Source organism: Ceratotherium simum, chromosome 30 (genome assembly GCF_057802395.1).
Source record: "Ceratotherium simum simum isolate JZ-2026a chromosome 30, ASM5780239v1, whole genome shotgun sequence".
NCBI lineage: Eukaryota > Metazoa > Chordata > Mammalia > Perissodactyla > Rhinocerotidae > Ceratotherium > Ceratotherium simum.
The window spans coordinates 13,598,592-13,617,785 of NC_141929.1; the positions used below are offsets into that span (position 1 = coordinate 13,598,592).

At 41.8% G+C, this 19,194-nt stretch overlaps 1 protein-coding gene across 7 annotated transcripts in view; it reads left to right on the forward strand.

Annotated features, from left to right (window-relative positions):
- Positions 1–7,222: 7,222 nt before the first annotated feature.
- The window catches only part of WDR59 (WD repeat domain 59), a 104,889-nt gene continuing 92,917 nt past the window's right edge, over positions 7,223–19,194 (forward strand). For all 7 annotated transcript variants that reach the window (XR_015549134.1, XR_015549133.1, XR_015549132.1 and 4 more), the window contains exon 1: positions 7,223–7,294. Coding sequence is in view for 4 of the 7 variants with exons in the window: in XM_087419935.1 (XP_087276061.1) it covers positions 7,241–7,294 (54 nt within the window). In the remaining 3 variants the exon portion in view is untranslated. The remainder of the gene's footprint in view (positions 7,295–19,194) is intronic.

Below are 19,194 nucleotides of genomic sequence, written 5' to 3' on the forward strand. Positions count from 1 at the left end.
AAATCCATTGAGTTGGAAAGATTAATGGTTGCCAGGGCCTGGAGGAAGGGGAAAATAGAGAATGACTGTTAACTGGTTTCTTTTTGGAGTGATGAAAATGTTCTGGAATTAGGTAATAGTGATGGTTGCACGACCTTGTGAATATACTAAAAACCACTGAATTATACACTTAAAAGCGTGTTTTATGGTATGGGAATTACAGTGTAATACAGTGCAATTTTTTGGTATGTGACTCTCTATATATGAAGTATTGAAGCAGGCAGTGACAATACAGTGTGATAGATAAGTCTAGAACAGTGCCTGGCATGTAGTTGGCGCTCAATAAATATTTTTCAAATGAATGAATGAATAACTAAGTCCTATGAGAGTGAAAGAGCATGGTGCTGAGGGAAGGAGACAGGCACAAACACAGTGATTCTAAGCCAAGATCTAAAAGGTGGGTGGGAGATTAGCCAGGGAATGGGGTGGGGGGAGAACTGTGTTTCAGGAAGAGAAGAATGTTCCAAGCAAAGGGAACAGCATGTTCAAAGGCCCAGAGAACATGGCATCTTCAAAGGACTGAAAGATGCAGTAAACCTGCAATGAGAGGAGCCAAAGATGAAGCTGGTCCTCAGGGACAGACAAGAGGGTCCTGTCAGCCATGGTAGGGAGCATGGACCGTGTCTATATTTTTCTTTTCTTTTCTCTTCTTTTCTTTTTTTTGGTGAGGAAGATTAGCCCTGAGCTAACATACGTTGCCAATCCTCCTCTTCTTGCTGAGGAAGATGGGCCCCGGGCTAACATCCCTGCCCATCTTTCTCTACTTTATATGTGGGACGCCGCCTCAGCATGGCTTGATAAGCAGTGTGTAGGTCTGGCCTGGGATCCGAACCTGCGAAGCGCGGGCCGCCAAAGCGGAGCGCACAAACTTCGCCACTATGCCACCGGGCCGACCCCTGTGTTTTTCTTAGTGTATATATTCATAAAGATACTGGATGGAAACATGAAATGACATAATGTTGTCCCCTGGGGGGTGGGCAGTAGGAACTGGAGAGTTTGGTGACAGGATGGATGAGAAATATTTCATTTCGTTATATATCTTTTTGTATTTTAGTGTTTGAGCCATGTAAATTTATAGAGACCAACTGATAGAGAGATAGAGGTAAATATAAAGTATATCCCACATGCACAGTAAAAAGTCACACAGCTAGTAGGAGCAGAGCTGGACTTCTAAGCTTTACAGTGAAGGTGCTCATCAAGGAATCTTCGGATGACAATTTCACTTTCTCTGTATGCTTTCCAATGGGGTGAAAAAGATTAGATCTGCTTAACAGCTATATTCCTTTTTGTTTATTAATAATTTGCCCTTAAAGTTTATATTCCAGACTACTGGTTATCATAAGCTGGTCTCTCTCACATTGGGCACCACTGAATAGCTGAGGGCCTGAACTGCGAAGGTGAAGCCTCTATTCTCTGCAATGTCATGACACTAAGCTTAGATGCCCTGTGGGACCCTGCATGGCAGCCTTTCTCAGGCGATGCCCTTGTTATCTCCTTGTGCTTTTATTCAAATTACAATTTTCCCTCTGAAATGAAAATATTAAAATACAGAACGGGGAAAGTTCTTCATTCGGTGGCTTGATTCTACACTTGACATCTTAGAGAGGGTGACTCATGGCTAGCAACAGGCATCCGCGGAGACCTGCAGCCTCAGATCAGTTTCATTTTGTCATTTGTTGTATCAGGAGTCCAGTATGTTTTCCTTCAAGTTTCTCCTGTGGGTTCTTGGTTTAAAGTTAATGGATCTGAGGAGATGTCAAGTCATTTTGGACACTCTCAATGCAGGGATATAGATGCAGAAATGGCCCCAGCTAGATTTGGGACTGTTTGTTTTTTTTTATCTTCATGTTCTCACTGACCCTGGGTGAGCTGCTTCCTGGCTCTCCTTCAGCTGTGAAACAGGGTTAAGAAACCACTAACCCATCTACCAGATTAGTCAGAGAAAGAGCTGATAAAAATTAGTGTTGCTGAAGCCTGCAGATGCTAGTGCATACCAATGCTGCAAAGCCCCAGTTTTAAACATCTTTGAAAGAATATAAATCTGAGACTTGAAGGGTTTAGAAAATGGGGGAAATGGCTTGTTAGGGCCTGCTCCTGGGACGCCTTGGGAAACTCATGGCCTCCTCTCTGTCTCCACGAGCCAGAGGGAGGGGAGGGCTTCCCGTGGCTTTGGAGGGAGCCCTTTCAGCACCTCCTCTGGGAGTGGACTTGTGTCTCCAAGTAAGAAACTTCCTCCCAGACCCCTCGGAGCTCTTTACATTTTTATTGTTTTGCTTGGAAAGAGAAACCTTAGAGAAACCAGGGCAATGGGCAACCAAATGGACATAGCAAGGAGCCTGAGCATGTGGGCGTGTTCAAAATTTTTGTTGATTGATGAAGAGAGGGAAATTACTAGTGGGGCTCAGGGCAGGATTCCAAGGTTCCCAGATGTAAAGGGACTGAGGGGTCAGCTAACCCCACATTCTGCAGAAGAGGAAACAGAGGACTAGAAAGATAAAGGATCATGCTCAAGCCTGCAAGGCTAGCTGCTGATAAGAGCCAGCCAAAGCCCTGGATTTCTGGTTTGGCCATGTACCCTGCCTTCCTGTGGCTTGGCTAGCAAGTGACCTCCTGAAAAGACATTGACAATAAGGGCCCTGTGGCCTGGTCAGCAAGTTGAGGTCGACTTGAAAAGGGACCCCCACCGGTCCCTAGTCTCTGATGCAGACAGAGCATTTATGTGTGGATCTCAGATGTGCAAGGCAATGAAGAAGCATCCAGAGACCTCTAGACTTAGCTCCAGCGTCCCCACTCTTTTATGATGACAGTGTGGGTGGGAGATGGAAAGGAAGGCCCTGAGGAGGCAGTCTGAAAGGTGCTCATGCTCCCTCTCTCAAAAATTCTAGCGGGCCTTTTTCACCTTTGAGAAGGAAAACATTGAGAGAACAGAGAACGCCAAGGACGCGAAACTCAAAGTACTTTCTGTGCCTATGAACCATGACAAGCAGATTTTGAGAACTAGACAAATATGAACTAAAGAGGTGGGAGTGGCAGAGAGTCACAGAAATGCTCAGGCAAGGGCAATCCTACTGGTTTTAGTGGGAAACAGATTACCAAACTGTATCTAGACAGACAGGTAGAGAGCTTTGGAATATCTATTTCTATATCTCTATATCCAAAATAAAACTCAAATGCCTAAGCAGGGCCCTTCCTAACTAGCCCGTTCCAACTTTTCTAGCTGTGCTTCTTGCTACATCCTGCCATAGACCCTAAGTTACAGCCACACCTGACTATTTGCTAACCACTCATTCAGTGGATATTTATTAAGCACCTAGTGCATGCTAGGTAATAGGAAAACAAACAAATATGTGGTGTATTAGATGACTTAATTCATTTACTTATTCCTATATGATGGCATGAGCATGCTAGAAAGTATTCTTTATCTTTCCTTCTCCCTGCCCTGGGGCCTGGCTTGCAGTTTTTCCTCTTCCTGGCCCTCTTAGCTCAGGTCTTTCTCTCCAGAGCCATGGCCTTTTGTGAGACAGAATTGGGAGGAAACTGGAGGCAGGAAAATAGACCAATACAGGAGGGTGGAGGCCAGGGCTTAAGGAGTTTTTTAAGGGCTGCAGTATGTGCCAATAACTGATACATGGATGGGAAAGAAAGCAAAGGGATTTTAAGGAGAATGGTGATTCTGTATTTCCTTCTGGTTATATAGAATTACAAGTAAAGACCATGAACAGTTATCGAAATTACTTTTGGTTTCACAGAAGGCATCCTTTTGACCTCGACAGCAGTCTGGGGGCATGACTTTATATGTTTTTCTCATTCATTCACTGGGCAAGTATTCATGGAGCGCCTCGTACATGCAGTCACCATGCAGGGGCAAACAAAACACATCCGGTCCCTGTCCTCCCGAAGCTTGATAATATTAAATAAACAAGTAAAAATTGAATTACAAATTGTGATGTGTATTTTGAAGGAAAGAAAGAAGCACAGCGCCATGAGTGTTAGTTGGGGAACTGCTTTATATCTTTGAAATGCATCCTACTCTTCACAGGAGTCTTTGTTCCCACAATTAATGCTGAAGTATATATTTTTTTGATAGTGTACTCTATCAAAATCCTAATACAATGAAAAGCACAAATGTCACCTTCTTCAGGATGCCATGTCAGGTGCCCCATTTAGGCTGTCCTCTCCTGGCACATTGCTTGCAAGTCTTTTATAAAACACAATTCATTCTTTTTTTTAATTTAAATAAACTTTATTGTGGTATAATTTACATAGAATAAACTGCATCTTTTTAAAGGTACAATTCAATGATTTTTTTCAATTCTTTTTTTTTCCTTTTTTTTATTGCAGTAACATTGGTCTATAACATTATACAAATTTCAGGTGTATATCATTGTATTTTGCTTTATATAGATTATATCATGTTCACTGCCCAAAGGCTAATTACCATCCATCACCATACACATGAGCCTAATCACTCCTTTTGCCCTCCTCCCTCCCCTCTTCCCCTCTCGTAATCACCAATCCAATCTCTGTCTCTGTGTTTGTTGTTGCTTTTATCTTCTTTTTTTTTTTTTTTTTTTTTTAAGATTTTATTTATTTTATTTTTTCCCCCCAAAGCCCCAGTAGATAGTTGTATGTCATAGCTGCACATCCTTCTAGTTGCTGTATGTGGGACTCGGCCTCAGGATGGACGGAGAAGTGGTGCCTCGATGCACACCCGGGATCCTAACCCGGGCCACCAGCATTGCAGCGCGAGCACTTAACCACCAAGCCACAGGGCCGGCCCTGCTTTTATCTTCTATTTATGAGTAAGATCATATGGTATTTGACCTTCTCCCTCTGACTTATTTCGCTTAGCATAATACCCTCAAGGTCCATTCATGTTGTCACAAGTGGCAAGATTTCATCTTTTTTATGGCTGAGTAGTATACCATAGTGTATATATAACACATCTTTTTAATCCATTCATCCCTTGATGGGCACCTAGGTTGCTTCCAAGTCTTGCCTATTGTGAATAATGCTGGAATGAACATAGGGGTGCATATATTTTTACACATTCCTAAAACACAATTCATTCTGCTAAGTGTATACCTGTTGTACAGTGACCAACCATCCCAGTTTGTCTGGACTGAAGGGTTTCTTGGGAACACTTGGTCACTCCAACCTGTTGACAAGTCTGACTTCTCCATTACTTGCAACACTCCCGGAGGGAAGGGAAGCCTTCTTATCTCTACTCATGCAATGACTTTCACATAGAAATAGTGATAACATTAACAACAATAATCATAGTTTGCACTTGAGTATTGACTACATTCCAGGCCCTGTGCTTCACTCCTTACAACAAGCAAACGAAGAAGGTCATTTCCCCTTTCTATAAAGAAACTGAGCCTAAGCCAGTTAAGCCAGGATTTGAGAGGTTGGGACTGAAGGAGAGAACTTAATCACCATTTACCATGCTAGCACAGCGGTTCCCAAACTTTTTGATCTCAGGACCCTTTTACACTCTTTTTTTATTGGGGGGGTCGGTATGCAGTTTTCACGTTTTATTGTACTTTATTAAGTTTCACCATTAAATTGCTTAAGTATATGCTGGTCTTATGACCAGATTTTTGAAATGTAAAGATAAATGGATGGATGGCTTTAAGAATGTGCTATAGTAGACACTGTAGAATATATTAAACAATTAGACAATCTAGAGGTGGTAAAACTGGTCTATACACATTTACATTTAGTGTGACAAGTAAATGCTATAGGGACGGGAAGACATTTGTAAAACTTTGGGTTGTAATTGGAGGAAAAACCTGTTCAGGACTAACTGAGGTCCTTGGTCGCTGACAGAATCTCCCCTGGACTTCAAACTTAAGACAAACTAGGGAGTCCTTTTGTCAGCATACCAAAAAAAAAAAAAAAAAAAAAAAAAAAATCACCGAATTGTATGAAATCCCTATTAGTCGGGAGAAACAGTCGCAACAGGATAGATTAAGGAATTGCCTCATGGTGGTCAATTCAGATGGTGGGGCTGGCCAGTCTGAGGGAGCAGGGCTGGCTGGAGCCTGGGAATCCAGTTGGATGTTGCAGCTCAAGTCCAGGATCTGTAGACTGTAAAGGCTGGAAACACAGTCTAGAGGCAGAACGTTAGTGCCTCTTGCAAAAATCCTTGTTTTCCAAAGCTCCTAGGATGCGTTCCTCAAATATGGCTTTACATTCTTAAAAATTATTAAAGACCCCCAAAAACTCTTATGTGGGCTCTATCTATTGATAGTTGTTACTATCAATAGTTAGAAATTAAAACTGAGAATTTAAAAAAGTACTTGTCAGTTATTTCATTTAAACATCAATGCACATTAACATTAATAAGACATTTTGTAAATGAAAAATAACTATATTTCTCAAAACAAAAAAATTTTAGTATGAAGAGTGGCAAATCTCGTTAATGTCTGGTTTAATAGAAAACTGCTGGATTCTCACACCTGCTTCTACGTTTAATCTGTTACAATATATGTATGATGTAGCCTCTAAAAAACTACCGTACACTGGTGAGAGAAAGAAAGTGAAAAAGGCAAATTACTTCTTAATATGATTATGAAAATTGTTGCCTTCGGAGACCCCTCTGAAAGGGTCGTAGAGACCCCTGGGGTCCCTGGACACTTTGGCAGGCACTGCTGTACTGTATGAAACAATAAATCGCGCATTCAGACTTTTCAATGCCTTTACGGCAGGCCTCAGGGAAAGAGGCAAACTTTGGTGTACACGAATGTTGGGTTTTGGTTTGTAGAAGGCCTGGACCTTGCCAGGGACACCAGCGAGGAGACAGGGAGGATAACACACGCCTTTCCTGGGACAAACCCTAACCTGAGAGCTCTCTCCAGGTTACCCACGCGCCGCTCGACCGTGGACTACAACTCCCGGCAGAGCTTGCGGCAGGGGGCGTGTGCCAGCAGCCGTGAAGAGCGTGTGTGACTCACGCCGAGCGACGGCAGTGAAAGGGGCGTGCCTGTTTGGGGGCAGGCGCGGTGCCACAATTGGAGGAGCCGGGAAGAGGGGGCGGAGTCGGTGTTTCGGTCAGCCAATGGTTTGCGGTCGGGCGGAAGAGGGGGGGACGAGGCGTGGCTGACTCGCGGGCTGCGTGGGGATCACCGAGCCAGGGAACGCGGGTGTGGGGGGTGGGAAGGCGCCGTCCTGGGGCCGGGGTGGCGGGGCGTGGGAGATGGCGACGCGATGGAGCAGCGAGAACGTGGTGGTGGAGTTCCGCGACTCCCAGGTGAGCTGGGGCCAAATGGAACCTTCTGGGCATGCGCCCTCCCTTTTCCCCTCCCCCACGCTGCCGGGTTTGTCGTGGGGGCAGTGGGTCGATCCCCCAGTCCGGGCTTGGGAGGTGGGAGAGGGGGGGTGACCCAGAGCTGTCAGAACCCAGCGGGCGAGGGGAGCCTTGATGACCGTTGGGGCAGTTGGGGGCAGTTGGGGCGGGCATGGACGGAGTTTCGGGGTTCCCCGCGGGGTACGCTCAGTGGGGTCTGCCTTGGGGCACTGAAGCGCAGAGATTGCGCGCGAGAGCTGAGGGGAGGTTTCCCGCGGCCGGGGTGGTGAGCGAGGGGGTGTTTGCTCCCGAGGCTGGGGGCCGCGCCTCGGGCAAGTCGCAGAACTTCTCTGAGTCTCAGCTGCGTGGACTTAATCTTGCCTCTCAGGATTTTTGGGTGGATTTGATAAAACCTGCATGCAAAGTGCCTGTTTCAGCACCTGAGCTTTTAAGTGGTTGCTGATGTTAGAAGAGAGGAAAATACCGTGTAGTGAATAGGAGTGTGCACTGTAAATATTGCCCGGCTTCGAATCCCAGCTCAGCCCCCTAGCCTGTCATCACCCTCTGCGCATCCATTTTCTCACCTGTAGAAGGTGCGCATCCTACCTACCTTAGGGTTGGCGTGAGAATTTTATGTGGTCATACATTTAGAATGTGTGGTACAGTGACAGGCACATAGTAAGCCTCAAGGAACCTTAACATTTACTGGGGATTTTTACCACTTTTCTATTTTGTATTTTCCATATGCTGGGCCTTGTGCTAAGCGATTTATTTACATTTTGTTTTTCAAACTCGTGAAAGAACCATGTAAGTAGATGTTATTCTTTTTTCCAAATGAGAAAGCTGATCCCAGTTAAGCTGATCCCAAGTGGCTTGGCCAAGGTTTCCCGTTATGTGGCTGCATTGGGATTTGAATGCAGACTTCTGGTCTCAGAGCCCTTGTTGGGTTCCTTACCCTTGCTTCATAATATACGAGCCTGTTATAAGTTGTCTGACAATAAATATCATGTCCCTGCTTCCCCAGTGCCTATGACAGTGTCTTGATGATTCTCTTCATATATTCAACGAATATTTATGGAATAGTCATGTGCGGCAGAAGGACATTTCAGTCAATGACGAACCACATATGCAGTGGTAGTCCCATAAGATTAGTTCCATATAGCTTAGGTGTGTAGTGGGCTATCCCATCTAGGTTTGTATGAGTACTTTAAAGGAGGAAGAAATTTTCCTCTTCTAGGTTCTCCTGGCAGGTCTAAGAATTAAATTGACGTGAGACAGATTAACAGGAGAAAAACAAAAGTTTAGTAACGTATATACATGTGAGAAACCCAGGAAAACCGAGTAACTTGCCGAAATGGCCAAAGCCCTCACCTTAAATGCCGTCCTCAGTTAATGACAAAAGAAGATGTTGGGGGTGAGGAGAGCCGGAAACTTCAAAGGGAGGGAAGGCAATTCACAGAGAGGTGAAAAGGAGTAAATGTTTGGAAAACAAGTGTGTGTTTGGCCTTACAGAAACAGAAGAACACAAAGGGGAGCCCAACAAACAGGCTTTTCTAGGTTACTCTCCGTCTGTCACCTAGTTCATGTTATGCTAAGGTGATAGTTCGCTTCCTGAGGCAGGTTTTTTAATCTGAATTCTTTTTGGCAGTTAAGGGGGAGGTAACAAGAAAAACTTTCTGACTCTTTTGTTTCTTAAAAAGAAGCAGCCTAAAATAATCTTCATGTTAAAGAGAAACATTTTGGGGTGGCAGATTTTATTTCCCTTCAGTACACTCTATGATGTTCACACAACTATGAAATTGCCTAACGGTGTATTTCTCAGAACACATCCCAGTTGTTAAGCGATGCATGACTGTATCTTCTGTGTGCCAGGCTTTCACTCACTCATTTATTCAACAAGGATTTATTGAGCTCTTGACAGGTGCACACTGTGCCACGCACTGTGTCAGTACTCAGGTGATTTACGCTGAAGTCAAACCCGGATTACAACAATGTGGTTTTTTCTTTATAAAACCCCATCCCGTCTTTTGCCATAAAGATTAATGAGTGGAGGAGCCACCCACCAATTTGCTCTGTGGTGCCCTCTGATACATAGTTCCCATGGAGAATCTTAGCAGCAGCATATGGATTAAAGGATCCCAAAGCACTTTGTGCTGTCAGCACCATGTCGGTGGGAGGCCTGCACTCGCAAGGGAGGTGCGAGACTGGAAGGGATAAAGAACCGTGTTCCTGTTACCTTTCTTGTTAATTGCTTTCACTGGGAACTAAGAACAGAATCGTACCTCTCAGCCTGCTAATTTGGAAGCAACTCATCTGCAAACCCTTTAATTCTCACAGAAACCCAGGTAGTCTCACCTCCACTTCGCTATAGAGATGTAATTGAAGGGACCTGCGGAGAGGGTGCTGACACATATATTAGGATGCTATGAAGTAGTATCAAAATAATTAAACCTCAACAGCAGTTGTCGTAGGAAGAGAACAAAATAAATTGGGTAATTTAACTGCCTGTGGGTGTTTCTCTTTCTGATTTTTCTATTCAGTTGGAAGAGTACATTTTAGTGTGAAATAGCATGGTTTTGTGGTTGATTCTGGTGGTGACTGGGAGGGATACAGACCCTTTTTATTAACGAATTCATTAATATAGAAAGAAAAAGTTAAAATTCTTCATATTGTCTTTCTGAAATAAACTTTTCAAAACGCCCCACCTCTTTTAAGAATCATTTTTAAAAAATTAAAGCTTTTTTTTTTTCAGAGAAAAAGCCAAGCCTGAGAGGTGAAACACTTTTTTACAGTTTATATAAGCATCATTTACTTTTTTGTGTGTGTGAGGAAGATTGGCTCTGAGCTAACATCTGTGCCCATCTTCCTCTATTTTGTGTGTGGGACGCCGCCACACTTGGCTTGATGTATGGTGCATCGGTCCATGACTGGGATTTGAACCTGTGAACCCCAGGCCGCCAAAGTGGAGTGTGAGAACTTAACTGCTACGCCACTGGGCCAGCCCTTCATTTACTTTTAAAACAATGCCTTGAGATGTTACTGTCACAATTAATAGTAAAGAACCTGTGCTGCTCGGCAACTCTGAAGTGGTCCCTGGAATCAATGAGTCTTAACACTGTGTTAAAACTTAGAGATAATCTTCTAGAGCAGCACCATCCGGTAGAATTTTCTGTGATGATGGAAATGTGGCCATTGAACACTTGAAATGGGGCTAGTGCATCCAAGATATTGTATTTTTAATTTAATTAAGTTTTAGTTAATTGCCACCTAAATAGCTACTTGTGGCTAGTGACTATGGTATGTATTGGAAAGTGCAGTGGAGGTTAAGTAGTTTACACTCTCAGAGGTGAGATGGTGGAATGGGCAGTTAACAAGTCTAACTCAACAGTAAATGCAAAAATATAACAATGTGAGTATTGTGATGATGATAGGAACTTCGGACTCATAGCAACTGTCTTCTTAATGTCTCCACTTCGGTATCTGTGAAATATCTCAAACTCAGTATGTCCAAAGTAGCTGGACATACCGTGGGACCACTCTCCCTGCACCCCAGCCTCTTACTCCTTTCCAATTCATCTTCCACACAGCCAGAGTGATTTTTGTTTTTTTTGTGTGTGTGAGGAAGATCAGCCCTGAGCTAACATCCATGCCAATCCTCCTCTTTTTGCTGAGGAAGACTGGCCATGAGCTAACATCTGTGCTGATCTTCCTTCACTTTATGTGGGACACCGCCACAGCATGGCCTCACAAGCAGTGAGTCGGTGTGCGCCTGGGATCTGAACCCGGGCCGCCAGCAGCTGAGCACGTGCACTTAACCGCTACGCCATGGGGCTGGCCCCCAGAGTGATTTTTTTAATCCAGGTTTATTGAGGTATAATTAATGTACAATAAAATTCACCTACGTATACAATTTGAGTTTTGATAAATGTATGTGGTTCTGTAACCACTACCACAACTAAGATATAGAACATTTCCATCACTCCAGAAAGTTCCCTTGTGCCTCTGTTTAGCCAGTCTCCTTCCCTTACCCTCAACCCCTGGCAGCTGGTGATGTGATTTCTGTAAGAAATGGAATGTACAGTGTGTGACTGTTTTTTTTTTTTTTTATGTACTGCCCCAGTACATAGTTGTATATCCTAGTTGTAGGTCGTTCCAGTTCTTCTACGTGAGCCACCACCATAGCGTGGCAACTGATAGACAGGCGGTGTGGTTCCGCGACTGGGAAGCGAACCCGGGCTGCCGAAGTGGTGAGCGCCGAACTTGAACCACTAGGCCGTCAGGGCTGGTTCCCAGTGTGTGACCACTTGAGTCTGGTCTCTCACAGTGCTTTTGAGATTCATTCATGTTGTTGAGCATACCAGTTAGTCTGTTCCTTCCAGCAGTATTCCAAAGTGTGGATAGACCACAATTTGTGTATCCATTGCCATATTCATGGACATTTAGGTTGTTTCCAGTTTTTGGTGATTATGATTAAAGCTGTGATAAATATCAAGGTGATTTTTTAAAACATAAATTCATTCGTATCCCTCTGATGAAAATCCTTCAGTGGCTTCCAATTAGAATAGAATATAAATTCCTTATTTTGGACTCTTTTGTGTGCTGGCCTCTGCCTGCTTCTCAGATCACATCTTGTCTTCCTTTCCACCTCACTCACTATTTTCATCTTTCTTCCTTACTACAGTGCAAGCTCCCTGAGGGTGGAAATTTTGTCTTGTTGTCTCCTGTCTCCCTAGTGCCTAGAATAGTGCTTGGTATACAACAGCACTCAACAAATATTTGTTGAATGAGTAAATTTTAAAAATCAATTATATTGATTAACAATATTAACAAGAATTAGCAAAAAAAATACTTAGGTTTTCATGGTTTTTAAAATAAATTTTTATTTTAGAATACTTATAGATTTACAGAAAAATTGGGTAGATAGTACAGAGAGTTTTCATATACCCTATGCCCAGTTTCCCCTATTAATAACATCTTACACTAGTATGGTACGTTTTCTACAATTAATGAATCAATATTGATGTATTATTATTAACCAAAATTCATACTTCACTTAGATTGTCTAAGTTTTCATCTAATGTCCTTTTTCTGTTCTGAGATTCCATCTAAGATCCCATATTACATTTAGTTGTCGTGTCTCCTCAGACTTCTCTTGCCTGTGACAGTTTCTCAGATTTTGTCTTTGATGACTTGGACACTTTGGAGGAGTACTAGTGAGATATTTTGTAGAAGGTCCCTCAGTTGGGGTGGGGTTTGTCTGATGTCTTGCTCATGATTAGTCTGGGATTATGGGTTTGGGGGAGGAAGACCCTAGAGATAAAGTGCTGTTCTCGTCACATCATATCAAGGGTGTATACAATGAATATGACATATCACCTTGATCGCCTAGCTGAGATAGAGTTTGTTAGGTTTCTCCACTGTAAACTTACTGTTTTTGCCCTCTTTCTACACTGTACTCCTTGGAAGCTGGTTTCTATATGCAGCCCATACTTAAGAGTGGGAGTTATTTTTCCCCATTTATTTATTTATTTATTTATTTATATTAGTATGCACTCATAGATATTTATTTTATACTTTGGATTATAATTCAATACTGCTTTATTTTTTTGCTCAAATTATTCCAGCTTTCACCATTGGGAGCTCTTTCAGGTGGTTCCTATGTTCCTTTGACATACCCCCATCATTTTTGTTTTTTTTAGTATATAGTACTTCCTTACTTTCTGGCACTACAAAATGCTCAACTCTCATCTCGTATATTTCATGCCCCAGTCATAAAATTAGACATTTTTCCAAGGAACTCTGGTTCCCTTTATTGGAGAATGATATTAGAAGCCAAGATCTGGCACTAGATGTGCTCATTGCTATTGGGGTGTCGTTGTCTCTAGGCCTTCTCAGCTGACAGAGCAAGGAAATATATACTAATCCATGTATATACACATATCTGTAAATATTTCTATATGTAACCATCTGTATCTATATTAAGGTGAACATGAGTTCATACTTATATCTTCAACTCTAATCCATTATCACATGGGTCATTGTGGCCTCCACCCTTTACTTGCTAATAACCTCCCACTCCAACAGTGAGAAACCTGGCTCCTACCATCTTCCATCCATTTACTTAATTGTTTAATTCCAGTACATTCGCACATGGCTTAACGACGGGGATACGTTCTGAGAAATGCGTTGTTAGGTGATTTCATCGTTGTTCAAACGTCACCTATCTGCCATGGGATCTTGGGCAAGTTACTTCCTTTCTAAGCTTCAATTTCTTCATCCATAAAACAAGGATGATAGTAGCTACTTGTGTCCAGGATTCCCCAGACCACTCCCAGTTTCACCAGGAGGATTCACAGTAGTATTTGCAGTTATGAATTATTTCAGTGAAAGGATACAAAACAAAATCAAAGGGAAAAGGCGAAGTCTGGAGGAAACCAGGCACAAGCTTGCAAGAGTCTTCTCACTGTGGAGTCACTCCGGACATGCTTAATTCCTCCAGCATCCAATTGTAACAACACATATGAAATGCTGTCTAGCAGGGAAGCTCATTGCCCAAGGGTTTTTTTGGGGCTGGTCACATAGGCACCCTCTAGCTAGCACATACCAAAATTCCAGACTCCCAGAAGGGCAGCAGGTGCTCAGCATAACTCATATCGTTTTTAGATACAGTTTAGGCACAGTGAGCCATTTTTATCAGTTAGGGAGTTGTGAGAACACTCACCAAATTCAAGTTCCCAGACACCAGCCAAGAGCCAGCCTCGCAAGCAGACCTTTCATTTTTTTTTTTTTAAATTTTTTGTTTATTGCAGTAACATTGGTTTATGACATTGTAAAAATTTCAGGTGTACATCATTGTACTTCTATTTCTGCATAGATTACATCATGTTCACCACCAAAATACTAATTACAACCCATCACCACACACATGTACTGAATTATCCCTTTCACCCTCCTCCCTCCCCGCTTTCCCTCTGGTAACCACCAATCCAATCTCTGTCCCTATGTGTTTGTTTATTGTTGTTATTATCTACTACTTAATGAAGGAAATCATACGGTATTTGACCTTCTCCCTCTGACTTATTTCACTTTGCATTATACCCTCAATGTCCATCCATGTTGTCACAAATGGCTGGATTTCATCGTTTCTTATGGCTGAGTGGTATTCCATTGTGTATATATACCACAGCTTCTTTATCCATTCGTCCCTTGATGGGCACTTAGGTTGCTTCCAAGTCTTGCCTATTGTGAATAACGCTGCAATGAACACAGGGGTGCATGTACATTTACAAATTGGTGTTTTCAAGTTCTTTGGATAAATACCCAACAGTGGAATAGCTGGATCATATGATAGTTCTATCCTTGATTTTTTGAGGAATCTCCATACTGTTTTCCATAGTGGCTGCACCAGTTTGCACTCCCACCAGCAGTGTATGAGAGTTCCCTTCTCTCCACATCCTCTCCAACACATGTTGTTTCCTGTCTTGTTAATTATAGCCGTTCTGACGGGCGTGAGGTGATATCTCATTGTAGTTTTGATTTGCATTTCCCTGATAGATAGTGATTTTGAACATCTTTTCATGTGTCTGTTGGCCATCTGTTTATCTTATTTGGAGAAATGTCTGTTCAGGTCTTTTGCCCATTTTTTAATTGGGTTGGTAGTTTTTTTGTTGTTGAGATGCATGAGTTCTTTATATATTTTGGAGATTAAGCCCTTATCAGAAGTATGGTTTGCAAATATCTTCTCCCAATTGTTAGGTTGTCTTTTCGTTTTGTTGATGGTTTCCTTTGCTGTGCAGAAGCTTTTTAGTTTGATGTAGTCCCATTTGTTTATTTTTTCTATTGTTTCTCTTGCCCGGTCAGACGTGGTGTTTGAAAAGATGTTGCTAAGACCGATGTCGAAGAGTGTACTGCCTATGTTTTCTTCTAGAAGTTTCACAGTTTGAGGTCTTACATTCAAGTCTTTAATCCATTTGGAGTTAATTTTTGTGTATGGTGTAAGGTAAGGGTCTACTTTCATTTTTTTGCATATGGCTATCCAGTTTTCCCAACACCATTTGTTGAAGAGACTTTATTTTCCCCATTGTATGTTCTTGGCTCCTTTGTCAAAGATTAGCTGTCCATAGATGTGTGGGTTTATTTCTGGGCTTTCGATTCTATTCCATTGATCTGTGTGTCTGTTTTTGTGCCAGTACCATGCTGTTTTGGTTACTATAGCTTTGTAGTATATTTTGAAATCAGGGAGTGTGATACCTCCAGCTTTGTTCTTTTTTCTCAGGATTCCTTTAGCTATTCGGGGTCTTTTGTTGTTCCATATAAATTTTAGGATTCTTTGTTCTATTTCTGTGAAAAATGTCCTTGGAACTTTGATAGGGATTGCATTGAATCTATAGATGGCTTTAGGAAGTATGGACATCTTAACTATGTTAATTCTTCCAATCCAAGAGCACGGAATATCTTTCCATTTCTTTGTGTCGTCTTCAATTTCTTTCAGAAATGTTTTATAGTTTTCGGTGTACAGATCTTTCACCTCTTTGGTTAAGTTTATTCCTAGGTATTTGATTCTTTTTGTTGTAATTGTAAATGGGATGGTAGTCTTAATTTCTCTTTCTGCTACTTCGTTGTTAGTGTACAGAAATGCAACTGATTTTTGTATGTTGATTTTGTATCCTGCAACTTTACCATATTCGTTTATTACTTCTAAAAGTTTTCTGGTGGATTCTTTAGGGTTTTCTATATATAAAATCATGTCATCTGCAAATAGTGACAGTTTCACTTCTTCCTTTCCAGTTTGGATCCCTTTTATTTCTTTCTCTTGCCTGATTGCTCTGGCTAGGACTTCCAGTACTATGTTAAATAGGAGTGGTGACAGTGGGCATCCTTGTCTGGTTCCTGTTCTTAGAGGGATGGCTTTCAGTTTTTCACCATTGAGGATGATATTAGCTGTGGCTTTCTCATACATGGTCTTTATTATGTTGAGATACTTTCCTTTTATACCCATTTTATTCAGAGTTTTTATCATAAATGGATGCTGTATCTTGTCAAATGCTTTCTCTGCATCTATTGAGGTGATCCTGTGATTTTTATTCTTCATTTTATTAATGTGGTGTATTACGTTGATTGATTTGCGAATGTTAAACCATCCCTGCATCCCTGGAATAAATCCCACTTGATCATGGTGTATAATCTTTTTAACGTATTGTTGTATGCGATTTGCTAGTATTTTGTTGAGGATTTTTGCATCGATGTTCATCAGTGATATTGGCCTGTAATTTTCTTTTTTTGTGTTGTCCTTGTCTGGTTTTGGTATCAGGGTAGTGTCAGCTTTGTAGAATGAGTTAGGGAGCTTCCCCCGCTCCTCAATTTTTTGGAAGAGTTTGAGAAGGATAGGTATTAAGTCTTCTTTGAATGTTTGGTAGCATTCACCAGGGAAGCCATCTGGTCCTGGACTTTTATTTTTTGGGACGTTTGTGATTACTGTTTCTATCTCCTTACTGATGATTGGTCTATTCAAATTCTCTACTTCTTCTTGATCCAGTTTTGGAAGGTTGTATGATTCTAAGAATTTATCCATTTCTTCCAGATTGTCGAATTGGTTGGCATATAGGCAGACCTTTCTTAGCAGTCTCACACCTGCTATGTTAACTGTTTTCTGCACACTTCCTTACAGAATTTCGGTGAGGATTAAATGAGATAGTCAATGCAGAGCATTTAGCACAGTGGTCAGCATACAGAAAGTGCTTGATACATACAGTGCTTAATTATTATGATTATGTTAGAAAACTTGCCTAAGGAAGCAACACACTTGGCCTGACGAAATAGACTCATGGAGCTGAGAGGACCTTTAGAAGACATCTCATCTACTCTCTTATTTACTGATGAGGAACCCGAGACTCATAAAGCTTAGGTGATTTTCCTAGTGGTACCCAGTTTATGCCAATTTAGTTTGTGGGGAAGTGAGGATGTTCTCATTTTAAAGGGAGAGACCTCCCAAGAAACACCCGTTGTGCTGAACATGTGAACCTCAGATAGATAACCTATAGTAAGCATTAGACAAGGGTGGTTCAGAAGCAGCCTTGGCAGCACTATCTGTCTCTAATTTAAAGAGATTGGATTTTGTTATTTGAAATGGTCTGATCCTTTTATGTCAGTGGGTTTCAGTTTGGGTTTTATTCTATGAAATCTGATAAGGTGTACATTATAGTCTTTGCTCAGGCATGTGACACATTGATATCAGGGGAACTGAGCTAGCTCTGATTTGCATTGATGGATGTTTCTACTTTGCATCATTTGGAAGGATGAACAGGCAAAGTGTTTTCGTTTTTTTTGAGCAGCTCTTTGTAATTCAGCTGGGGTCGAAAGAGGAAGAGTTGATTTCTTTCCCTTCAAATAAACAAACCCTAGATTTTGTTCTGCAGATAGCAGAGGACTCTCTAGAGAGGCTTTCGTTTGCACTGAATCAGGGTAGAAAGATACTCCCAAGAAGCTATGTTACAAATTCTTCCCAGAGAGATCAACTTTCTAACAGAACCATTGTGATTGTGCCATTATTTAACTGTAAATCCAAAATGGATTTGTAATGCAATCCATCTCCAAATTCAATGTTATTTGACCATTATAAAGTATCATACTTGTTGTTTTTTAAAAGATGATGTTATAGCATAAGCTTTTTTTGTAGCAGTTTTATTGAGGTGTAATTCACATCATACAATTCACTTGTTTAAAGTATACACCATTCAGTGGATTTTAGTATATTCACAGAGTGCAACCATCACTGCAGTCATTTTTAGAACATTTTCATCAGCCCGAGAAGAAACTTTGTACCCTTTAACCGTCACTCCCTGGTCTCCTGACTCCCCCAGCCCTAGGCAACAACCACTAATCTACTTTCTTGATAGATTTGCCTATTCTGGACATTTCGTAGAAATGGAATCATATCATATATGGTCTTTGTGACTGACTTCTTTCACTTAGTTGTTTTCAAGGTTCATCCGTATGGTAGTATGTATCAGAACTTTATTCCTTTTTATGGTCAAATTATATTCCATTGTATGGATATACCACATTGTGTTTGTCCATTCATCAGTTCTTGGACATATGGGTTGTTTCTTTTTTTTTTTTTTTTTTTATTTTATTTATTTATTTTTTCCCCCAAAGCCCTGATAGATAGTTGTATGTCATAGCTGCACATCCTTCTAGCTGCTGTATGTGGGATGCAGCCTCAGCATGGCCGGCGAAGCAGTGCGTCAGTGCACGCCCGGGATCCGAACCCGGGCCACCAGCGGCGGAGCGTGCGCACTTAACCGCTAAGTCACAGGGCCGGCCCAGGGTTGTTTCTACTTTCTGGCTATTGTGACCAATGCTACCATGAATGTTCGTATGCAACTTTTTCCATAGCATAAGCTTTTAAGACCTATATTGCCTATAACAGCTAGCATCTATTGAGTACATACCATGTGCCAAGCATTGTGCTAGTGAATTGATTTTTACCCTTAAGGAATTGCAAGTTTAATGGAGGAGACATATCAATATATAGAGAATTATTGTAAAGTATCATATGTGCTATGTAAAGATAAGCCTTTGGTGGGGTGGAAGCACAGCTGACTCATGATGGGTGTATGCAAGAGAGGATGGTTCAAAAGAACTTTCTTAGAAGAGCCTAAACTGAATCCTGAAGAACAAGAAGGAATTGGCCAGGTGAAGAACGGAGAGAAGTGTCTTCCAGGCAGAGGAAGCAGCTGGTGTGAGGATACAGAGGTGAGAGAGTAGTTGCCTGAGTTTGGAGGGCTGGAAGGAATTCATTATAAAGAGTCCATCATGGCTGGAGTGTTGGGGTGGGGTTGGGAGGTGAGAGGTGCGAGATGGGC